The sequence below is a fragment of the Pyxicephalus adspersus genome, chromosome 1 (assembly GCF_032062135.1).
Source record: "Pyxicephalus adspersus chromosome 1, UCB_Pads_2.0, whole genome shotgun sequence".
Taxonomy (NCBI): Eukaryota; Metazoa; Chordata; class Amphibia; order Anura; family Pyxicephalidae; genus Pyxicephalus; species Pyxicephalus adspersus.
In genome coordinates, this window is record NC_092858.1 from 142,453,532 (window position 1) to 142,477,123 (window position 23,592).

The following is a 23,592-nucleotide window of genomic DNA, read 5'->3' on the forward strand; positions in this document are numbered from 1 at the left end:
AGACACCATGAACACAGCGATTCTTTATAGAAATTTACAGTCTTTCATACTTGTACAAATACTAAAAGGCTATTAGGGTTTGTGCAATGTACCAGGTACTATGCATGAAGGAGTTTTATGTTAAAGTTCCCGGGATAAAAGGGTAAAAAGTTGTGAAAAGCTGATTGAATGTAATTCCCAACATTTGCTCTTATATCCTACACTGCACTGTAGAATCTGTATTTTACTCTTTATGCATACAAACCCTATGTTATGCGCATTACAAATGCATTGTGCATGCTTTAACACACCTTGAACTGTAAAAAAAAAGTGCCAAATGTTGGGAATTACATTCAGCGTATAGATCAGCCTTTCTCAACCTTTTTACCCCTTTACCCCAGAAACTCCTATTTTTTCAGGTCTCAGGGAACCTCTACTAAATCCATTGGCAGTCAATGGGACAAAAGCACTGCCAGCTTTATGCCCATTAGAGCAGTGGTCGCCAACCTTTCGGACTTCATGGACCCCTAAATTCATCATTTTAAATCCTGCAGACCAATAATATGATTTTTTTTAAAAAAAGATAAATACATTTGTAAAATAATGATCTTCCTAATGGTGCCTGACAAGTATGACTTTTGTTACTATTATCATTAGTTGCATTATCTTTGGTATTACTAAAGAAATGCAAAATATTGGTTTGCTTTTTCTCACTCATTGTGGGTTTATTTCATTTGAATCTAAGACCAAACAAGAAATGATAGTTATCAAAGTCAAACTATTTGATGCCAATAATTATAACAGTTAAAGAAAATACTCAGTTAAGGTCATACTTACCTAAAAGAGCATCTGAGAAATAAATAAAATAAAACAATTGGATGAGAATCGGTAACTGCGGAGCAGGGTGACTGTTGTAATGGTGGAAACAATACTGAAGCTTATGGCTCGGTAACGGTTGCCTCATACAACTTAAGACTACACTAACGTCACGCTGCGCCTCCCTTGTTTTTCTGTCTATAGTACAGTTTGTGAATTTAGTGCAATATAAAGGTGAAAATTGTCATTCAGAATTTATTACAATATTAATTTAGTTTCATTATTAATAAAAATAAATGAAGAATGTCCAAATTTTTCTGTGGACCACCAAATTTTCTCACGGACCACTGGTTTGCCACCACTGTATTAGGCTTTTCCCCAGCGTTTAACCTGAGGCTTTAAAACTCCATGTTTGAAATTCCCATGCATTCAAATGGGCTAATCTACATCAGGACATTCCATTTGCAGGGTTAGCGTGGGAGAACGCAGAAAAACGTGGGAAAACGTGAGTGATGGCATTTTCCCACTTTTATAAGTGATTGAAATGTAGATGCAGTAAAAACGTGGGAAAATGCAGCATAGACGTTTTCCAGCGTTTTAAAGGCAAGCTTTAAAAAGCTAATAAAAGTGCATAAAAACGCATAAAAAACTCAGTAGGAATGTTTACATTTAAAAACGTTTGTGTAGACTCAGCGTTAGAGAATTCAATCTCTCCTAAATTGTCCTAATCACCATTGTCACCAAAATGAAAGTTAAGGGTCAATACAAAACTTTGCATTGCCACCATGAAAAATGTTGCTGTGGGACACTTGTTTCTATGACAACCATCTAAAGATCCTTTCACACGTATGCACTGCAAGAACACATGTGCATTCCCAGTCATTGGGATCATACAATGTGTTAGGCAGCCAATGGAGATTTATATATCTGATTCCTGGCCGGGGCAGCAATTTACATTATCGGTCCGCTAATAATAGTTGTCACCTGAACTCACAACAGTGCAGTATGTTAGGCTACGTACACACGGCAGATTTTTATCGCCCGATAATCGGCATCGGCCAATTATCGGGCGAAAATCTGCCGTGTGTACAGTCGGTGTCGTCCATCGTCCGGACGACCGACCTGCCGGATCCACGAACGATGGACGACAGCCGATCGTAATGAAAGGAAAGGGGAGAGCGCGCAGCAGGGTGCCGCTCCGTCGCTCCCCCCCTCCCCTCTCCATAGAGCATGAACGGTGCTGTATGTACAGCACCGTTCATGCATCGTGCACTCCCTTGTCATTGGAAAGGATCGTGAAAGATCCTTTCCAACGACAAAAATTGGAAGTGTGTACACAGCTTTACTGTGTGGTAAGTGCACCTCAGGAGGGGATTTCCTTTCAAAGTCCTCTCACTTTCACAGGAAGTGAAGGGAAATCTCCGTAATGACAAAAAAGAATAAATAACTCTTCTCACCTATCTAAAATTAGATAATTTTGTTTTCAAATATTTATATATATATGATATCCTTGGGGTTTAAAAATGCATGTAATTGTTCCTACTGCATTAATATGCTCTTTTACAAGCATTTTAAAGCTTGCCTTTAAACCGCTGGAAAACGTCTATGCCGCATTTTACCGCAGTTATAATTTCAAGCATTTTTAAATGTGGGAAAACAATTTAACCAATAGACGCGTTTACCCACGTTAACCGTGTGTTTTAATTTTTAAAAGTTGCAAAGAACGTTATCCATGGCTGGGTCCACACAGACATTTTTAAATACGCATGTAAACGTTCCTTACTGCCTTTTATGCACTTATATCAGCGTTTTAAAGCTTGCCTTTAAAATGCTGTAAAACGTCCATGCCACGTTTTCCCTGCATTTACATTTCAAGTGCCTATAAACCCTGGAAAACACCCGCATTGAAATCATTGGAAGAGTTTACCTGTTTTTGGGCGTTTTCCAACGTAAATCCCACGTTTTAATTTTTAAACGTTGCAAGCAGTGTTATAGATGCCGCTAATATTCGTGCCGCCAGCAAATGCACTGGTGTAGATTAGCCCGTTATAATGCATGGGAATTTCAAACATGGGCTTTTAACGCCTCAGGTTAAACGCTGGCGTCCATGTAGACTAAGCCTGAGACATAGTAAACACCTCCACAGACATCTACTGATGGGGTGTTTGTGAGGGAAATCAGCAGACATGTCTCCTGTCATGGAAAGGGTTAAGGCATTGCATGTGTACACAATAAAGGGAACAATACACTTTCTTCTCACACAATAGGTTTTATTAACAGACAAATAGCAGTGCTGGGAGGCGGCCAGCATGAGGAAAGTGAGAATGCAGCTCGGCAAGGTGCATTGTGTGTGCTGGGTACCCGGGCGGCTGAGTCACCCATTACACACAATTGTCAGCGCTCCGCTGTAACCGGGGACACGGCAGGAAGACGAATCAGAGAGGACGACACTGATAGTGCTGAGGAAGAGGTGCCTCCAGCCAATCAGCACACGGCTTACATAGTCCGCCCTGACAGTGCACAGCTGGAAGGAAGCGATGTGTGTGTTGTCTGCTCAGTGTCAGCTGATCTGCTGCATCAGTCTCTCTCACCTGGGGATGCTGCACGGCCCGGAGTGTAGCTGGGGCAGCACGGCATTCCTCACCCCTAGGGTACTGTGACTGGCTTGTGAGGGATCAGGGTGTGTCTGGTAAGTGTCTCAGACTTGTATTGGGGAGGGTGGAACTTGTAATGAGTGCTAGGGGGTCATGGCTGAAAAGGTGACAGGTAAACAATGCACCTGTCAGCAGAAGGCCATTATATATAGCATTCTATGATTCTGCATACAATGTCAGTGACCACACAGGTGCCCTGCTCTGCCATTGTATTGGCTTTGCTTGGTGTTCCTCCATAGACATAGTATAGATTACCTAGACTCTGCATGCACTTGGTACTAAGGGAATATACAAACTCCATGTGGTCACTGATGTGTTTACACACATGATCCCATTGCTGCAATGTTCAGGTTAATGCCTGTGATCACACACTAGCAATTCATTAATAAACTGTTGCTGCACAATGTAACACACACATTACGGTGTCACACATTGCGACTGACTGCTGATAGATCCAATGTTATCAATCTATTCAAATTGATTGACTGTTGAATGTGAATGACGATCGCTCACATGCAGGTGTCTGATCAATTATAATTGATTCATTTTCACCACTGCTGGTTGTACTAAAAGAACTGAAATCAATGTCGCCTTCACTGTTTTTGTTTGGTCATGGTTGATTTATTGAATGGTTTGTGTAATGACATGGATACATATGGGGCTACCTATGAAATGTAAACCATGTGGGCTCTGCACGACCTCATATGGATCACATTGGCAGAATAAAGTGCATCACAGTGTAATTGGAGGTGAGGGGGGAGGGGGGTTAATATTTTACAAAGGATGCAAATAAAGGCAAGTGCATGAGATCTGCCTGAAATGTTGGAATTTGCATGCTGACTTTATTCCAGATATTTGGAGATCGAACCTTTAAAATAACATTCAGGTCTTCAGGGAACCCCTGTTATAATGACATATCCAGAGCTAACAGTATATTATTGTGGGGGTCAGTGGGGAAAATGCCTTTTACATTGCTGGCCAGTGGGAAGAATGTCACCTTTACAGATAGCCAAAAAGGTAATTGGTGTCAGTTAAATTGTCCTGATAAGACATTATTGTAATTTGTGATTTGTATATCACATTTTTTTTCCTTGATCTGTTTCAAATACAGGTAGTCCTGGGTTACATATGAGATAGGGACTGTAGGTTTGTCCTTAAGTTGAATTTGTATGTAAGTCGGAACAGGTAAACCTTTTTAATAAATGCAATTGGGACAGATGTTTGTCTCAACATAATATTAGGCAGCATGGTGTCAGTTACTGTAGAAAATCCTCACTGTGAGTTAATAACAAAGCAAAAAAAAAAAAAAAGTTATGGCGCCTAGACATTAATTAACTTCTGGAGCAAGCTGCGCTTTGATATGCAAAAATATACAACTGCAGAGTTTTTCTTGGTCATTAAAGAGTTAAAAAAGGCTGAAGAGATCAGACTTGGTTGTGTTTAGCAAAAGATTTCTTCTGCAAGTCATGCAAACCTCCTCCCCATCCAGCCTCCGTCCTGCACAAATAAAGCAGCGAGGATCCGTTCGTATCTAGGAGACGTCTGTATGTTGGATGTCCTTAACCCGGGGACTACCTGTATATATATTACTGCTGAAAAGGGATTGGCTACTTCTGGTTGCTGCAGAAATCACCAACCATTGCTTGGCATTGCTCTCACCATTCCCACATTCTCTGTTTAGCATATTTTGATTTATGTAAAGTATCTTGCAAGAAATATTTGTATTTCTGGTTTTTACAGCCTCCCGTCCTGGCAGATACAAGTACTTCCTGTAAGAGCTTCTACATGTACACCATTTCTCTTCCAATGGCTGACAGCTCAGCGTCAGATGGTATTTGTAATTCACTCCAAATTCATCTAACAATGTTTAAAGTTTATCTCTTTTGATAAAGAGGTGGGGGGTTAGAACCCCAGCCCTCTCTGTAGACCCGTTAGCAAGAAGTGTCTGTATTTGTTCTGATGACCACAGTTCCAGGAATTGAAAGTAAAGAGAAATCCAACATTTGCCAGAACAGGAAAGAAGGAATGTTTTGATAGGGACACTTGTTCCAATTCTAGCTGTTTCTCATGTCTTTTTTTAAGCTTTTTCCTAATTCTTTCCACTTGTTAATTTTGTCAGTAACAGACTTACTGACAAACTTAAGGTGACAGCATTCACTTACTTATCTAGTAAGAAGCAGCGTTGTCATCCTAGGATGGTAGGTGTGTTAGGACTATAGAATATCCTCCCTCATCTCCATAACATAGGGGAAAGATAGTCTGGTAATGGTACAGGAAGATATTAATATTTTTATTGACCTTTATGTATAAAGCACAAAAATATTATGTAGCATTGTAAAATAAATATCAGCTCCTAGAATTTCCATTGGGACACACAAGTATATTTTGCACTGGTAGGACAGATAAATCAGCATTCTTCTCTCACTAAACATTAAACCCCCGATGTGATGAATGAATAAACATAGCAAGCAATAATTGCTCAGTGGATCAAGCTGGTCACATTTAATTGTTTACTATATTTACAGCTATCAATGTTTTTTATAAGCTTTGATTGTTTTTATATAATTTTTCTAATAGAGAAATGACCCAAAGTTACAACAGAAAGTGAGAAGCAATGTCTGTGGAATAAAAGTGGAAAACATATTGTTAGGAAATTGTGTCTGACTGCAGAATACATTACACAGTGGTTTACTGGTCATTAACTATGAAAAAATAATATATTGCAGTTTACTAGTCCCAGGATGTAGTGATCCTACTAGGACCTTTAACATGAAAACACTTGCTCACTGTTATTTTTGCTAAGTTGTCACCTTAGAACCTGAAATTTATACATTTTTATATTTATTTACCTAGATTTCTGTCATAATCACATATTTCTCTGTATTTTCAGCACTCTTACTTAGACTAAATAATAATAATAAAAACAAACAAGCACAATTATTATACCAAAAACCCCTGAGTGCTCTGGGAGCATGCCCCCCCCCCCCCCCCTCCGCCCGGGTCCTGAGGTAGTTACCTATTGCATGTGTTCCAGTTTCTGTTTGGTCTAACACTTTCATAGTAGTTCACATTGGTTAGCCAATCTATCATGCTGCAAGATGTTTGCTGGAAGTATTAGGAAGGGTACTGCAATATATTATATGAAATTTGATGGTTTCCAGAAGTGATAACATTCGGTGGTATTTACTGTTGTATGTAATGTTTTCTTGTTTGGTTTGTGTGATACTGTTCTGTGATAATGTTCTTCATATTCTGTGTAAGTTGTATGCTTATAAAACTACCTATATGTAAAATAGTATAAAAAATGTATAAACAAAAAAACTACCTCACAACTATCACATATAGTGACATTTTTTTTACTGGGGTGAAAAAATAATTTGAATGTTACCACTATTTTACAGCAGTTGTCACCCCATAGGCTATGTTCTGGCAGACAATGAGATTGTGGAGACTGCTTCTCCAAGGCAGGGATCTGCTGCCTTGGCAGAGATACTCCAAAGTGGAGTCTACCAGTGGCAGCCCCATAGAGAAGGAATGGCAATGAGCAGTGTAGTAGACGCTGGTTCTTTAACCACCTGAGTGGTAATCCCGAGTGTGGGGTAAAAAAAACCCTGCTAAAAGCGGTAACCCTGAGCCACACTCGGGGTACCTAAAAACATAAAAAATGAACACCTGGTCCTATTGGCATCCTCCTGTGTTCTGCCTGTCTGTGCCCATCCTCTGGCCGCGTCCTATAATTCCTCTGATCTGTCACCCAGGGAGTCCACTGAAATCCACTGATGTAAATAAATACATATATATATATGTTACTGTACAGTTTTATTGTAGGTTTCAGTATTTTTGATTTATTTATGCACCCTTGTTTTAACAGATTTTTGTGTTTTTTTGTTTTTTTTAATTTAAAGTTCAATAATAAATTTATTATATATTGTACATATTTCGGTGAGTTATGCCTAAGAATTAGTACATTTTCATGAAAAACAATGCTTTTATAAATATAAATCCGGACAGAAACAAACCGCCAAGGATGTTAAGAAGGTGACAGCCATTGGGACAGGATCACTTGATCAGAGGCAGATCTGAATCTGTCCTAAGGAATCCTTGCTGTATCATTATTACAGGAAGAGCAGAATGTTGTTACATTGTAACCTTTTAAAATGTTGCTTAGATATGTGACCCCTAGCTATGTGACATTGCTTCATACAACAGCTGTTTCTGGGTTGTTCTGGGAATCTTACTTCTGTTTGTGGGGAATTCTATTTCTGATAAATGCATTAAAAAAGAGTGGAGCTGCCTGTTACATTAAACAATACAAGTGACAACATTAGGCCGGGCAAAAGCGGTGGCATCAAAAGAAAACTGACAGTGGAAAGAGAAGTAACAACAGAGAATAAGTGTTTATGTTACCAAAGCTGTACTATTGCATTGTAACTCATTAGCAGAATGTGGCTTCAGCTCCATATACTGCCAGGATCAACAGGTATAAATAAAGAGTTAGATAGGAACAGAGGAAATGGCACTAATATTATTAAAGGTGTGAAGTTGTACCAATTGACTTGACATAAACTTACAGAGATTGAATACAGCCAGTGATGACACTGTAATATTGTTACGCCAATGTGGCTGCGAAACATTTGGAAACAAAAAAACAAATTTAAATTGTGCTTCATTTTTTAGACAGGTCATGAAGCACTGTGACAGTGTGCAGAATGTCTTATTTTGCCTTCTTACTGTTTGCATTTGTTTCTGTATACACGTATGTTGCTCATCCGGGTAATAAAATGACTGCTGTCTTTTGACAGATCATGTTTCTCTGTAGACATGATAAACTCACCCAAGTTCCGATAAGTTCAGTATTAGTATGAGTTGGGAATTAAAGAGCCTTTTCTGCTTGGATCCACTGTAATAAACAATCACACTCAGTTGTACAGCATTTACACAGCTCAGCTGGCTGACCGGAGGCCCAATGGCTTCCTCTTCCTGTGGATTTTTCATAAGATATATTGCTCTTACCACAGATGCTCTTCACTGATGTTTCCAAGTCAAATTATAATACAAACTCAATTGCTGTCCAAGTATAATTCTCCACTGTTCATGGAAATGAATGTGTCATTAACCCCTTGTAGTCTTACAACAGTAACAAACACTAGAAGAGTCATTGGGCTGTATATTAAGCGAGGGATACCTCTTCAATCTTCTTCGATATCTCTATGCTTATAAGTTTTCAGGTCTTCAAGTTACATGTTGGAACATTGTAGCCCTGGCCTTCAATGCTGTAAGACTGCAATGTTATCTTCTCCGATAAGCCTAAAATCATAGTTTATACCTGTGCATTGTACAGCACTGATTGTATAAGGGAAGTGACAACTAGACACCTTTCACTACTTGTTGTATTGCTGTATTAACTATTTTGTCACTGAGTTAGGTATTGCTTTAGAGCTATAGAGCTTCTGTTTTGGTAGTCTTAGGCTGGGTCTACATGGACATTTTTTAAAAATGCATGTAAACGTCCCTATTGCATTTGTATGCGTTTTTTTGCACTTTTATTAGCGATTTAAAGCTTGGCTTTAAAATGCTGGAAAACACCTATGCTGCGTTTTCCCTTTTTTTCTCCGTTTTCCTGCGTTTGTATTGTGTTTTACCGCATTTTAACTAATTTGCATATTACAAAGGAAAACGTCCAGTTGAATTCAATAAAAGTGGTTAACTGCGTTTACCCGTGTTTTTGGGGATTTTCCAGCATCAGCCCAGCATTTTCATTTTCTAAGCATTGCAAGCAACGTTTAAGATACATGTCATAAACGTGCCTCAAGGAAACGTCCTGGTGTAGATGAACTCATTGTAATGCATAGGAATTTCCAACAAGGCCTTTAAAAGTCTCAGGTTAAACGCTGGGGAAAGAGTCCGTGTACACTCAGCCTTATATATATATGTATGTGTATCTTTTATCTGTTTAATAAATTGCATTTCCAAATATTGTTATATTGTGTTTACATAACATACAGTCCAGCACTTCAGAATGTACATAGTAGTTTACCTAATATAGAATTATTTATAAATATTATGGAGGCACAGTAATAATATAATATGACACCAAAAATATCTTCATGAAATGTCTGCTTGTTATATTGTAATTGTTTAGTATAAGTAAGTGTTATAATTATAAATAGATTAATTTATATAGATGTGACTGTCTGTGTACACAACCAAGCTCACCGAAGAACTTTGCAGTTTAATGTATTCTCATTAAAAAAAAAAAGAAGAAAATGGTATGGATGGCAGTAAGGGAGGGAATGTGCTAAGGAAATCAGAGGAGAAGGATTGTAAAAATAAAATTAAAGGTTTTGATTCCTCGTTTGCATTGGTATCTGTAAGATACATTAAAGGGGATTCAGTTGGTCAACGTACCAGAACATGCAAAGTATCAGGATATGTTAACCCGACCATGTTTGCATAACCATCAGCTGTCCATATTCTAAACGTTTAAAGTGGAATTTGCTAGTTGAGGACAGGATCAGGGACAGGCTAGAACTTCAGATAATTTGTATTTCCATCTTTGTGCTAATGGCCCCTTCCGCAGCTGTGGTTTGTGACAACTATTAGATAAGAGACTTCGCCCAGTATGATTGACAATTCTAATGATGTCATAGAGTTCCTGTTGTGTTTGTGACACAAAAAGTAACAAAACATCAATGCAAAGGTAACTGGGTTTTTACCCTTTCCCCTGTTAATTTAAACATAGTTTAGCTTGATCTTCACCTTGATTTCCTTGGATGTTGAATAACATACATAAAGGGAGAACAATGTTGACTTGCAGTAAGTAGCTACAATAATTCCAAGCTGTGATTTAGTAGTAGCAATGTTTGTTCATAATGACACAATGCTTCTTTATGTGCTGGATGAGGGGAGATGAATAATATGTACCTGCTCACCCAGAGGGGAATACAAGGGCAGAATAATTTAACTTGTGCATGGCTTTGGCAATTAGAGGATAAAGAGCCAAAAGAAACTGTTTCTGTAAAAAGAATGAACTAGAAATCATGATATAATATTTGATTATGTGATCTCATCAGCACTTTGAAGTAGCTTTACTTAATATGCTGTTTACCCTGAAGTTCTTAGTCACCATGGATGTCATTGATCTCGATGGTAAACATGAACTTTACACACTTTGTAAAACAGATGCCACATAGAATACAACAGTTCATTTAGTCCGGAGGTTTTGTTTATTTTCAGTCATCTATTAGACGACCCAGCTGTATCTGCTATGCTTTTGATGTAACTTACGCTGTCTTAAGCTAACAGCTGTATATTGACATTGTGCACATGGCCTGAAGAAAAAAATTAATACATTTTGCAGGACCTCTGAATCTCTACAACAGATATTGATCAAATTCTAATTGCCACCAATAATTTATATGAAACTTGACTTTTTCTTTGGTGTTGTGACATGACACTTCATTTATTTGTATTCCTGATTGACTAAGAATTAGGAAGAAGTGATTCAGGACCCCCCCATTTGGAGTTCCCAGCCACAGATTTTATATGAAAAAAAAGCAATAAAGTACTTGACATATGCAGTTCATGTCTTCTCTGAGATTGTGGAGATCAAAATTATAGCAAAAATGTCATATATGGATGTCTTTATGTCTAATTATCTTTTACTACAGTGATCTCCAAACTTGTTCTTTGTCAGTAATTTGCAAAATATTGAAGCCTGTGGGTCAGAAGAATAACAAACTAGTAGAGCAGATATGGCAATTTACTTTACCAGCAGATTGAGAATTTGTATTTTTTATTGTATTTTCTCTAGCTCTAATGCCTGGGACCTATTGCTGTGTAGTCCCCATACGCTGGGGTTCTATAGTCTTAATAACCTGATAACCCTTTTTATTCATTTTAGCACATAAATGTACAGATTTCCTTGGTGGAGCGCCTTTCTCCAATCACACTGTGCCTCATTGCTGATATGTGCAGCTTTACAGCAATCGTACATCACATAGTGAATATTCAGTTTTTTTCCCCAAGCAGCATCTCACAAGAGGAGTGTAACAACCTTTCAACAATTTTTAAAGAAAGTTAAATAATATTAGGGTTATTAAACTCCTCAACATTCAAACTAAAATGAGTTCACTCTCACTGAGCCATAGACTTGATACATGACATATGTTTTATAATTCAAGCACATTCCTGCTGAGTTAAATATCTTTAGAATGGCAGCCAGGGTACATTCCAGTCATGAGTGAACATTTTAGAATCTCCTATTATAATTGAGTACACTTACTGTATTTATTTCAGCATTCACATGTAGTTTATGATGTTTTCCCTGGTTGCTGTCATTACTGCATCATGTACACAGATGAGCTCTCTGTGTATAGGCTACTTGAATATCAGGCTAGCATCCAGTCTACCTGATGAACAAAAAATATAACGGGTAAACAAGCAATCTCCTCCTTGGATGGTAAACCATTCAGTTGTAGATTTAGCTGGGCTTTAATGCTGCAGAGAGATCTCCAACATTGGGGCAGAAACCAGTCCCATGAATTTGACAGGGCTTTGCTATTCTCAACTATTTTTGTCCTAAGTGAAGTGCTCTGCTTGCTTTAGTATCCAGAACATATAAGGCAAAAACACTAGCAGGACTTGAAAGGCAGTTAACATACACTGTAAATTGTAAAAAAAATATAAATTTGTTATTATGACACAGAATATACAAAAGGGAACATCTAAATCCACATCAATATAAAAAAAGAAGGTCCACAAATCACACCACCCAAACCATTGTGTGTGTTAAAAGGACCCTGGTTGTTAATGCTAAGTGCGTTAATCAACAAACCAAATGTCTAAATTGTAATGTTGTGACAAGTTCTGACAATCCGACGCAGTTCGCAGAGATGATCCGCTTCATCGGGGATTGTACATTTACAGAACATCAGTGAATTGAACACACTAAAATACAATGCAAGTGAGCATATAATTATTAATTACATATAAATAAATCACACATCATATATATAGTAAATCCTGGCATAGGATGCAGAATGGGGGAAGTTGGAGAAACCAACCATTAATTTATATACAATATATAGTGTATGTGAACTGCCTTTAAAGTTCCGCTAGTGTTTTTTGCCTTTAAATGTTCTTTATTTTCTTTGGGATGTTTGTAGTGTAAACTACCAACTGGAGTTCAGACTATCAAGTATTTGTATCTGCTTTAGTATCCAAACGCCAGCTCAGCATATTTTCATATTTTTAAAGGACACCAGTGTTCTCCCCAGCCTGGGTGCACCACCTGGCACTTTTCAGTAACCACACGGCTGTTTTTGGGTGATTACTGAAGAGTTGGGTCATAATACGAGGACTGACACCCATGTAAAATTTCTTGCCATCTGGCTTAAAAAAACTTCTGGGTTGAACAATGGACAGCACTATGCAATAGAAATGTATTTTTTAAAGTATATGTATTGCTGAATCAGGTTATACCACTATTTTGTATATGAGGTCACTGCCAATCCTGCTTGGGGGTGCGATGGGTTGTCGATCCAGAACAATAGATATGCTGATTGGTCATCAACAGTCCCCTCTTGGTATTAGCATCATTTCTGCAAGGGCAGTAACATGGACACCTTAAACAGGTCCCCCAGGTCCCTGTCGAAAGTAAAAAATCTTGGGCTGGAATTTCACTTTAGACTTTAGGTGAGTAAAAAATTTCTATATTGTTTTTTTTTTTTTTGTATGGAAGGTGGAAGAGGGTCTATTGTTTTTTTTTTTCTTTGGAGTTTGGCCTAAAGCCTTCAGAAATAAATGACCATGGCGACCCATCACTCACTGAACCACTGCAAAGTTCCCAACACAAAAGACCGGCAGCAGTTCCGCCAAAAACATTGCAAAGATCCTGCTGAGTTTCTTCTTCTTGTGTTGTAGCACAATGTGACTCAAAATGCTGCATGCACGATTTTTGGTCTATTGTGGTGATTTTGGCATTTTGTGTCCTTTGTTGTCCTTTGTTGGTTGTGGCATCTTTCTGTCTTTTGCACAGTCTTGCCTTGCTGGAATAAATTGTGTTGCAGTGTTTCTAGGTTTTTATCTATCTGCTAATAAAACAAGGAAAGGATTTATCAGTGATCCATCACTGCACAACAGAGTCCACATTATGCTCTTTATCTTCAGGCACCATTAGTGGATATGGCTCTGCAGGCTGTCTGTGAGTCACGTAATTACATATCCAGACTCATCTTAATAGTCTACAGTGTCAGATGAGGATCTTTTATAAATAGTACTGAATAATCTGTACATAGTAAGGCCAGATTTTGCAATGCTATTAACAGCCCAGTATTAAAAGTGACCCCCATGATTTAAGCATCAATTGCTCGATCAGGTTGTGTCTGATCCTTCCATTTGGGGACAACTTCTATCTCTGGTGGTTGGAGGTTAGTGTCATAGCAGGCAGAGATCTTCCAGGTTAGGTTAGCCAAACTTTAAAGAGGAACTAAACCCCAATACTCACTCCCTTACCGTTGCAGGGTGCTGCCATTTTCCTTTTTCTTTTTTTCCTGGACCCGAATTTCGACCATCCAGATTGGCCGTGCCAGGATGATGCGTGGGAGTTCATTTATTCCCAGCACAGCAAGGGAAACTTCTTGTGCTGTCTAAACCCCAGACCCCTTGCCTGAATTGTGTGACTATAAACCACAGATAGATGAAAGCAACAGGAGACAGCTCTTTGACTTCATTGTCAATTAACAAAACCAACACAGTTATTACCACTATAAACATTACGTTTGCAGATGGATTGGTTAGGATCATATGCACCGGATACAAAGATTCAGAAGTATTTACTGATGAGACATTATAAATTGTGGTATTCATATTTGGTCTTATGTATTAAAGGCCAGACCTACAAAAGACGTGAGATATTGTGACTATAGTTCTGTGGCCATTGTTATGTTGTATGTTTTTCTGCACCTTCTCTTTTGTTACTAATGGCAGTACAAATTTACAATCTACAAACGTCTCACGATAACACATAGGAGTCCTTACCCCTGAACAGATTAAACAGCCGTGGAAATGTATTGCCTGGTTAAATTTAAATGTACCCTTTGAATGTTTAACTTTTTGACTTCATTTTTTTATGGGATGGCAACATTCTTTTACAAATATGTGATGTTAGTAGACAATATTCCTTTAGTTATACAGTTGTCCAGTACCTGCCATTAGTATGATAACATGAGAAGGAGATCCAATGGCTTAAGCCTAGTATGAATTTATTACAGTTGTTTAACATTGCTTCATTGGATTATTTGACAAATGGCAGCACTACCGACAAACATTCTGTAATGGTAAAGTTTATGAGATACACTCTCACTATATGGCTGAGTGTTGGAAGAATCGGTGAACATCATTTTGCCGATTTTTCCTCTTTCATGTAAACCCTGACGTGTTGTGATCTGAGTACTGTGTAATGTAAGTACGCCATGTGTAATTACTAACAGTATATTGGTTTCATCTATACTCATTACACAGACAAAGAAAATATCTGAATCAATATTTTCTAATGCAAGTCTAGGCTTGCTAAATGTTTGGAAATATATATGCCAGCCATTACAGGAAATGAATCATGACTGAAGTGGACCTTTAACATTGTTTATTTTCCTCTTGATGATAAAACTTTCTCTTGTGAAACATTGGCTGCTCTTATAAATGCTTTGCTTAGGCCTTCTGTACAAATGATTGAAGCACACTGATATAAGTTTTATAGTTTAAACACATTATTCATTTAAAAAATACTAAACCTCTCTAAGCTGCCCAAACTGCCACCCTAAATTTAGTCTTATTTACAGAGATCATGCCTATTCTTGGCAAGGTCTGCTGTCTTTGGATCCAATATCCAAAATCCAATCCAGTTTTTTATTATTGCCTTGGCAGGACAGTCAATAAAACCATGTCACTTTGTTTACACTAAACAGATAATTAAAGATTTAGAAATGCTGTAGAATTGGTAAGGTAATAGTAGGGAGTCATACTTTGATGTGTCACACCCAGGGAAGTATTAGAAAAAGATGTCTTGATGTGTGCTTCAATCGTTAGACTTCAAGCAAACCTATCACAACATTTTTATCATTATACAGGGTGGATAACCCTTTGCATAATAAAAAAACAAGGCTTTTTTTTTAAATAGTTTTTGTTTTTAATTAGGCTCAGAATGCAGCATTTTATTAGATTTTATGAAAACCTTGAATCCAAAACAAAACTTAAACAAAAAAAAAATATTTCCTCCTTGATAGACTTTAAATGAAAGCATTCCCTAACAACCATCAGCCATTAGGATCTAAACAAACGTTTTTCCCTGCATTTAATCAAAGGCTTTAAAAGCCCATGTTTAAAATTCCCATGCATTCCAATAGGCTAATCTACACAAGGGCATTTCCTTGAGGCACATTTTTGAGGCATGTTATAGATAACGCTCCTTGCAACGTCCATTATTTCAATGGAGGCATTTTTCTGCATTTTCCCATGTTTAAATATTGCTTCAAACATAAACGCGTTTAAAGGCAAGCTTTACAACGCTAGTCAAAGTGCAAAAAAAGCCATATAAATGCTGTAGGAACATTTACATGCGTTTTTTGTAAACCGTCTGTGTAGACCTTCTGTGTAGATATTCTGGTCGATGGGTGCATGGCAGTCTTCAAGATATTTTCAAGATCTGTAGCTATCCACCAGTGTATGGACAGCTTTAGTTTATACTGCTTCTTGGATGGCTTCAAACACCCACGAGCAACACACTTCCATAGCTTTCCAATAGGAGCAAATGGATAATCTCTGAATGCTTCAGCATCCTGACACATCTATACAAAATGCGTTTTTGTTTTTTTGCTGCCATTAAAGTCTAAAGCCCCGTACAGTTTCCAGTGACAGATTAACAAATGTTCTATTGATTGCTTGTTTGTGCTGCTATTTGGTTCTGCAGGCTCCAAGAACTGAAGGTGTTCTGGTGAAGGTGTACCTTCTGTGTTTGTGCTGCTCTCCTAGCCTGCTGTTCCAAGCCATTATCACCTGTTAGGCTTCCACTTTATCTGCTGGTCTAAGTCATTGTATCATTTAATCTTAGTTGTTGCCAACTCTTGCACTCTTGCTCAAAGCACTCCCCACAGGATGTCTTGCTACCTAGATTGCCTTTCCAAGGCATTGTATGGTAAACCTTGGTGCTACAACTTAGCCTTCCTTGATTCTAAGCATTGCAACTTTTTTCTTTTGATGCTGGTTGTTGGCCTGAAAGAAATGTACATTTTAGAGTTTAATGTGACCTTGGTATTAATAATACTATAATACATACAGTACTGTGCAAAAGTTTTAGGCAGGTGTAAAAAATGCTGTAAAGTAAGAATTTTATTCTGAATTGTTGACTTCCAACATACAGCCGATGTCATTAAGGAAAATATTCAGTGTAAAGAAGAACAAGTAATAATGGAAGTGATGTAATGGCCCTGATTCCAACATCATTAGGTGTGTCTGAGATTGAAAAGAAGGATTTAGGACAGTCCACATGGATCTGTGATTATTTCGCAATGATGTTGGGAGCAATCTATCTGTAATATTTTTTTGATTTAGATTTTTCACTTTTATATCAATAAACAATTTGAATTTATGTTTGTGAAAGCATCTCTTCTTTACAACATTTTTTCACAGCAGACTAAAAATTTTGCACAGTGCTGTATGTGTACTGAAATTACTATAAAATGCAGGAAACAATTGCTCAAATATTCTTAGATACAAAGATTAGGATTGCAGTTAAAAGGATGTAATGGCAGCTAAACATGTGTTCAGTATACAAAACCCAGACATTTGGTCAGTGAGCAGGAGATGGCCCTTTAAAGCAGCTTTTACCCCAGGCTGGGAACTCGTCTTTGATAAGGTCAGATCTTTCTTTCCCTGCTGTTACATGTGACTGGCTTAAAAATCACTAACCTTTACAAATTGATTTAAGTTTTAATGGTTTGGAATCCCACAGAATATCAGATTGTACGGACTTTATATTAAAGTTTTTTTTCTTTTTCTCTTTGGAGTCCTGTGACTTGAATTTTAATAGCCTCATTTCCTGCTTGCTGTAAAACAAATATCTATAGGACAACTTTCAGTGATTTAACTTGGATATCACTTTTCAATGTCAGATAAGATTAAAATTATAAACAATCTACATGGGCTTAAAAAGAACAGGGCTGGCTCCCCCAACATTTATTTTATAGTGGTGAAGGATATTCTGCAGATACTGGGAAAGGAATAGTGATCTATTTCTTTAGGATTCTAAATTACATTATATCCATACATCTTAACTGTTCAAATGTTGATGCCATTGTTATATTACTGAGACCCAAATATGGGGAGTTTAAAGGCAAACTGTACTAAAAGTGGTATATAGGCAGCTTTCTGAAAAACTGGTGATCTGGTCATCTATGGCTTCAGGATTTCAATAGTGTGGGTTGTCTGGTTGCCTTTGTACTGACCTGACAAAAAAGGGGGCAACAAGTGAAGCCACAACTCATTGGGCCTGATATAATAAAGCTCTCCAAGGCTGGAGAGGATACATTTTCATCAGTTAAGCTGGGTAATCCAGCAAACCTGGATCTGCATTCATGTTGCTGACCAGTGATTAAAAAATGTGTAAAACCATTGTTGCCAGTATGACAGACAGTATCTAACATTTGCAAAAGAAGATGTCAGCAATTGCAGCCCACAGAGAAATCTCAGTACAGGCTTACATCACTGACCCAATATTTTGTCATGTAGTTTTAGAGGTGCCCTATTCATCGCTTTGCAAAAGAGTTTCTTCATCAGTGTTTCCTAATGTGCAGGGCATGTAGCGCTGCTGCTCTATGTCATTGCAACCTTCAGGTAGATATTATCTACCTCAAAAACTTAAGAGGACATTCTAGTATTTACTTATTCATAGCAAGCAATAAAAGCATTTTATAATACAACATCATTAACCTCAGTAGCTGAATGTATTGTGTAGTAATTCTTCTTCACGGCAGCAGAAGTCTTTCAGCAGATCTAATCACTGTTCTTCCCCAGTGACTCGGCAGCTGTAAAAAAGGTTTTAACCTTTTTTTTTATGTTTTTAACATGAACTTGAAGATGCCACCAATTGCAGAGTGTGAGGACCTACAGTAAAGTAGAGGGTATCAGTTTGTTGTTATAGAGCATTTAGTCTTCCCAGTGTAACCCCTATATTTTTTACCATAAATGGCTGTATCAGGTGCTGGAGTGCATTTTATTATGTGTATAAACCAAATTCTATTGCACTGGAAAACCACCTTTGGATGCTGTTTCTAGTATTTAAAAAAACGTTTAAACAACCTTTTGAAAAAAAAGTATAAAATAACCAAAAAAAAGTTCTTTTTTTTTTTTTCAAACAATACCACACATTTTTGTATTACTTGTAAAGAACACTAGTGTGCATTAACCCTTAGATATATGACTATGGAGTAAGTGCTCCATCATATATCAGCGCTAAATAAATATATGATAAAAATGAAAATAAAGAGCACTAATGTAGTAATTGAGCAGGGAATTGCAAAGAAATTAATTATGAGTAAATGGGGTGTTGTACTTTAAACAGAACCTGTCACTTTTCCCTGAATGGTGAAATTACAGATTTTCCTTAATAAGTTATGTTTATGTTCTTCCTGTATTATGTGGTTATATATTTTATTTGTGTTTTTCCCCGTAATTATCAGATATATGTGGTATTTAACTTGAAATATTGAAACAGTGATAATCCAAGTTTCCCGTATTTCTCATGAGACAAATATTTGGGCACTGGCATAATATATTTGAACTATTTTTGTCTTTGAAGCCGGAAGCAACCATGAGTACTGAACTGAATATCCCAGTGGACCCTTCCACCCCTGCAGTCTCGGAGCGGGAGAACAAAGGAATGGACTATAGAGACTGGGTGAGACGCAGTTACCTGGAGCTGGTCACATCGAATCATCACTCTGTGCAGGCCTTGTCTTGGAGGAAACTGTATCTCAGCAGAGCCAAGCTGAAAGCCTCCAGCAGAACCTCAGCATTGCTTTCTGGATTTGCAATGGTAAGGATGAAGTAATGGGTAAAACATTATAATGACATGTTATTTACCATAAAAACCAACCACGTTTTAACCTAAGACTAAAAAATGTATGATTAAAATTACTATTTTTATCTGTAGTGTGTGAGGTGCCAATGCATTGCATAGTGTTGTGTAGTTGTACATTCAAATTTTGGATAGTGCAGAGAATGTTTTTCAAGTTTTTGTTTCTGTGGTAAAAGATGGTGATTTCCCTTAATTGGAGGAATTCCTTCTCACAACCTGTTGTGTGTTTTCGCCACTGGAAATGAACTGACTTTCCCCAATAGGATACAGGTAAATGTATGTATTAATATTTTCTTACCATTGAAACCTAAAACACAAGTTTTGAATTTGAATGTAATTAACACAGGGGTTGCAAATAAAAAATGAGCCCAAACAAAAAGTATATGTAAATGATTCCAAAAGTTAAAAAGCCACAGGGTTTAGGAGTAAGTGTTCTCCTTTTCAATCCTCCTGCATTAGGATCTACTTTCTGACCAGGATCTTAGCCGTGCATTGTACTAAGGCAAGCATGCTTTTGCCTTCACTATTGACAATGAAATACCATCATGGCAGGCTGTATGGGTGTTTCATAGCAGTAATTGGAATCTATTTGACTGTTTGGAAACTTGTTGGTGAACACTGTCAGATAGGTTAAGGAGATGAAGAAGATGATTCATGGAAAAGGTTTGTCCGGTCATCTGTCTCCAAGGTTGCCACATTGAACATTAATTACTTTAGCGGTTACCTTCCTTCTATTTCTCCTCTAATTTACATTCTCAGCATCTCTGTGTACCAAGATCCTTCCATACAGGAATATGCAGTCCAAAATAATTGGCTCTATAATATTAGACTGTATCTGTGTTATAATCTAATAGTTCAGAATGCAAAGTTGGCCCAGGGTTATGAAGGTTTGTCATTAAAACGTTTTTTATTTTTTTGAATGAACCTGTAGCTAGGGAATGGACATCAAGCTATTTTTTTAACCACCTGGGCATTTCACTGATGTCTGGTTTTCTGTACCAAAAGCGGTTTTAAATTGTAGACCTGTAACTTACAGAAATATGACCGAACAAGGGTCTAGTAGATATCCTGAATATAATAAAATTTAAAACACACAATCATGTAAAAAAAAAAAATAACTTTAATAATAAAATTAAATAAAAAACACAAAAATCCATCACTATCTGGACTCCACAAGTGACTCTAGATCGTTCCCGCTGTCTGTGAACTGTTCCATCACATCTTGGGTGGATAAATGCCTTCTGGAGCTTGAAGCCATAGCAGGGATCAGTCATCAGGGATCGCAGAGGTACACGTACACGCGAACACCGAGGGAAGAAGAAGACAGGGATCCAACGGAGAAGACAGACACCGGACGCTGGAGACGGAGATCGACGCTGGAGAACTCGGATCGAACAACAGCACACTGAATGATGACAGCGGCACCTGTAAGAGACACCTTTCTATTTTTAGCCACCTGAAAATAGTTCGGGGTAAACGCTTTCAGCAAGTTTTTTTATGCCGAACTTGGTTAAAGTGGCATTAATAATAATAATAATAATAATAATATTATTATTATTATTATTATTATTAATAATAAACAGCATTTATATAGCGCTAAGATATTATGCAGCGCTGTACATTAAATAGGGATTGCAAATGACGGACGGATACAGACAGTGATACATGAGGAGGGGAGGACCGTGCCCTGAAGAGCTTACAATCTAGGAGGTGGGGGAATAGCACTGAATATTTTTTATGCAAGTGCATGCATGCTATAACACTTATTTTAACCTCACAGTATAACATTTCCTTTCTGAACTATGATGCTGATTTGAGGCTTAGTCTACACGGACGTTTTCCCTAGCGTTTAACCTGAGGCTTTAAAAGCCAATGTTTGAAATTCCTATGCATTCCAATGGGCTAATCTACACCAGGAGGTTTCCTTGAGGCACGTTTTTGAGCGGTATAGACAAGGTTCCTTGCAACGTTTTAAAAATTAAAACACAGTAAAAGCGGAAAAACTCTTGAAAATCCTCCCATTGAATTCAACGGAGGCTTTTACAAGCGTTTTTAAGCTTTTTATTAAAGCTTCTATTGAAAACAATGGGGGTTTTTATAAGTGTTTTAAGCAGGACTTTGGAATCTGGAAGCCCCCTTTAATAAGGAGACTCCCAGATCTCCGCCACCCCACCCTGGGGAATGAGTATAGGGGTACAGAAACCTCTTACTCATTCCCTGAAAGGGTTAAAATATGTGTAAAGTTGAGGCTTTAATGTTAAAGTATTTTATTGAATGTGTGTGCTTTGTAAACTTTATTTTTACAGGTTATCCCACAATAACAGGGTGATTCCCACGGCTGCATTCATAACATGAGCACAACTGTGGAACTCCTGACAGTGAGGGATCCCTGGGCACTAAGGGTTAAATGGGGACAAGGCTCCCCATTCACCTCTAGTGCTCTGTGATTGGCTGAGGAAATGGAAATCCTGATGACGCTTGAGCTCTGCTCTCCTGATTGCTCCTGAAGCCCTAGCGGAACACATGCCACAGCTCCTCTAGGGCTGTGGGAGCAATCAAGAAAACAAAGCTGTTAGCATAGCAGAAATCTGCTGATTGCTCTGCCTAGTGATTGGCTGAGGAAGAGAAATCCTGGTGATGCTTGAGCTGTCATCAGGTTTTCCCTTTTCTCAGCCAATCCGCACTAGATTTGAATAGGGTGACTTGTCCTCATTCACCTCTAGTGCTAAATGGCAATCACGGAGCGGAGCAATTAGTGGAGCTCTGCTATGCTGAACCTCTGCTCCCCCGAGTCCCATGAATGTGCTCATGTTATGAATGCACCGCAACAGCAGAGATCTGACAGGCCAGAGGTCTCTGCAAATGCTTATATTAGGTAAACCTAATTAAAAATGAAACATTGAGATGTGTACAAGGTTCATCCAGCAGTTGTTATGACTTCAGTCCTATATCCCTATTCTGTGATCTTCTCATCTTTAACACACCTGCTTGTGACTCAAACTTTTTTCAGGTATCTTACTGCCTTTATGTGCTAAAAATCTGATGTATACACATGCCAGAATTATACAGAATTTAATACATTCACCAATCAGATTTAGGCTTGCCTTGGAAATCAGGAAAGGGCACCAAAATATATAATACTAATTGCATTCTGCTGATCTTGTATAGAGTTATTTGTTTGCCTTTGCTGCAGGCAATTACACTGACTGACTTTAGCACAGTTGCTGTGTTACCTGGATAGTAATAGCACCTCAGTGAATGGGCCTGATTTATTGAAGCTTTCCAAGGCTGGAAAGGATACGCTTTCCTCAATGAAGCTGGGTGATCCAGCAAAACTGGAACGGATTTCTTCAAAGTCATTTGCTATTTGCCAGCAATTATTTTGAATCCTCGACCAGACAAATCCAGGTTTGCTGGATTACCCAGCTTCACTGATGAAAGTGTATCCTTCCTAGCTTTTGAGAGCTTTAATAGATTAGGCTCAATGTTTTTGCTTGTTGCCTAGAATGTATTTTTAAATAAACTTCCTTGTACAAAAATAGGTTGATCATATTCTTTGTACTCAGTTGACACTGATAGAGGAGACTTTTATCATGTTCAATTTATTAGCAAGGCATTCCATTAGCTACTACTGTATTGGAGAGGTATGAACCAACGATAACCAGCATTCAGATTAGTGAAGTTGTAGTGAAGTCAAAGCTCTTTCTCTGCATATACACTAATTAGCCAAAATATTAGGAACAATGACAAGTAAAGTAAATACCAATAATATTTAAATGACATTAACACCTTCCAAGGGGTAAACAGTTAATTTTTGAAGGTGTTGTGCTGGAACCGTCGCATCGGGACATCTGTGACAAGGGACAAATTGTGATCCTTTGAGAACTGGGTCACAACGTCTTTCGAACAACAGGTCTTGTTTGGTGTTCCCATTATGCAGTGGTGAAAACTTACCATAAGTAGTCAAAGGAAGGACAACTGGTGAAATGGCATCAGGCTCATGGGTGCTTA

At 37.9% G+C, this 23,592-nt stretch overlaps 1 protein-coding gene across 2 annotated transcripts in view; it reads left to right on the forward strand.

Moving 5' to 3' along the window:
• Positions 1–3,308: 3,308 nt before the first annotated feature.
• ORAI2 (ORAI calcium release-activated calcium modulator 2) overlaps positions 3,309–23,592 on the forward strand; it is a 24,749-nt gene continuing 4,465 nt past the window's right edge. Inside the window, exons 1-3 of one of the 2 annotated variants that reach the window (XM_072429684.1) lie at positions 3,309–3,484; positions 5,190–5,280; positions 19,303–19,539. In XM_072429684.1, the coding sequence (XP_072285785.1) occupies positions 5,278–5,280; positions 19,303–19,539 (240 nt within the window). In that variant the 5' untranslated portion in view covers positions 3,309–3,484; positions 5,190–5,277. The remainder of the gene's footprint in view (positions 3,485–5,189; positions 5,281–19,302; positions 19,540–23,592) is intronic. The other variant, XM_072429694.1, reaches the window with a different exon arrangement.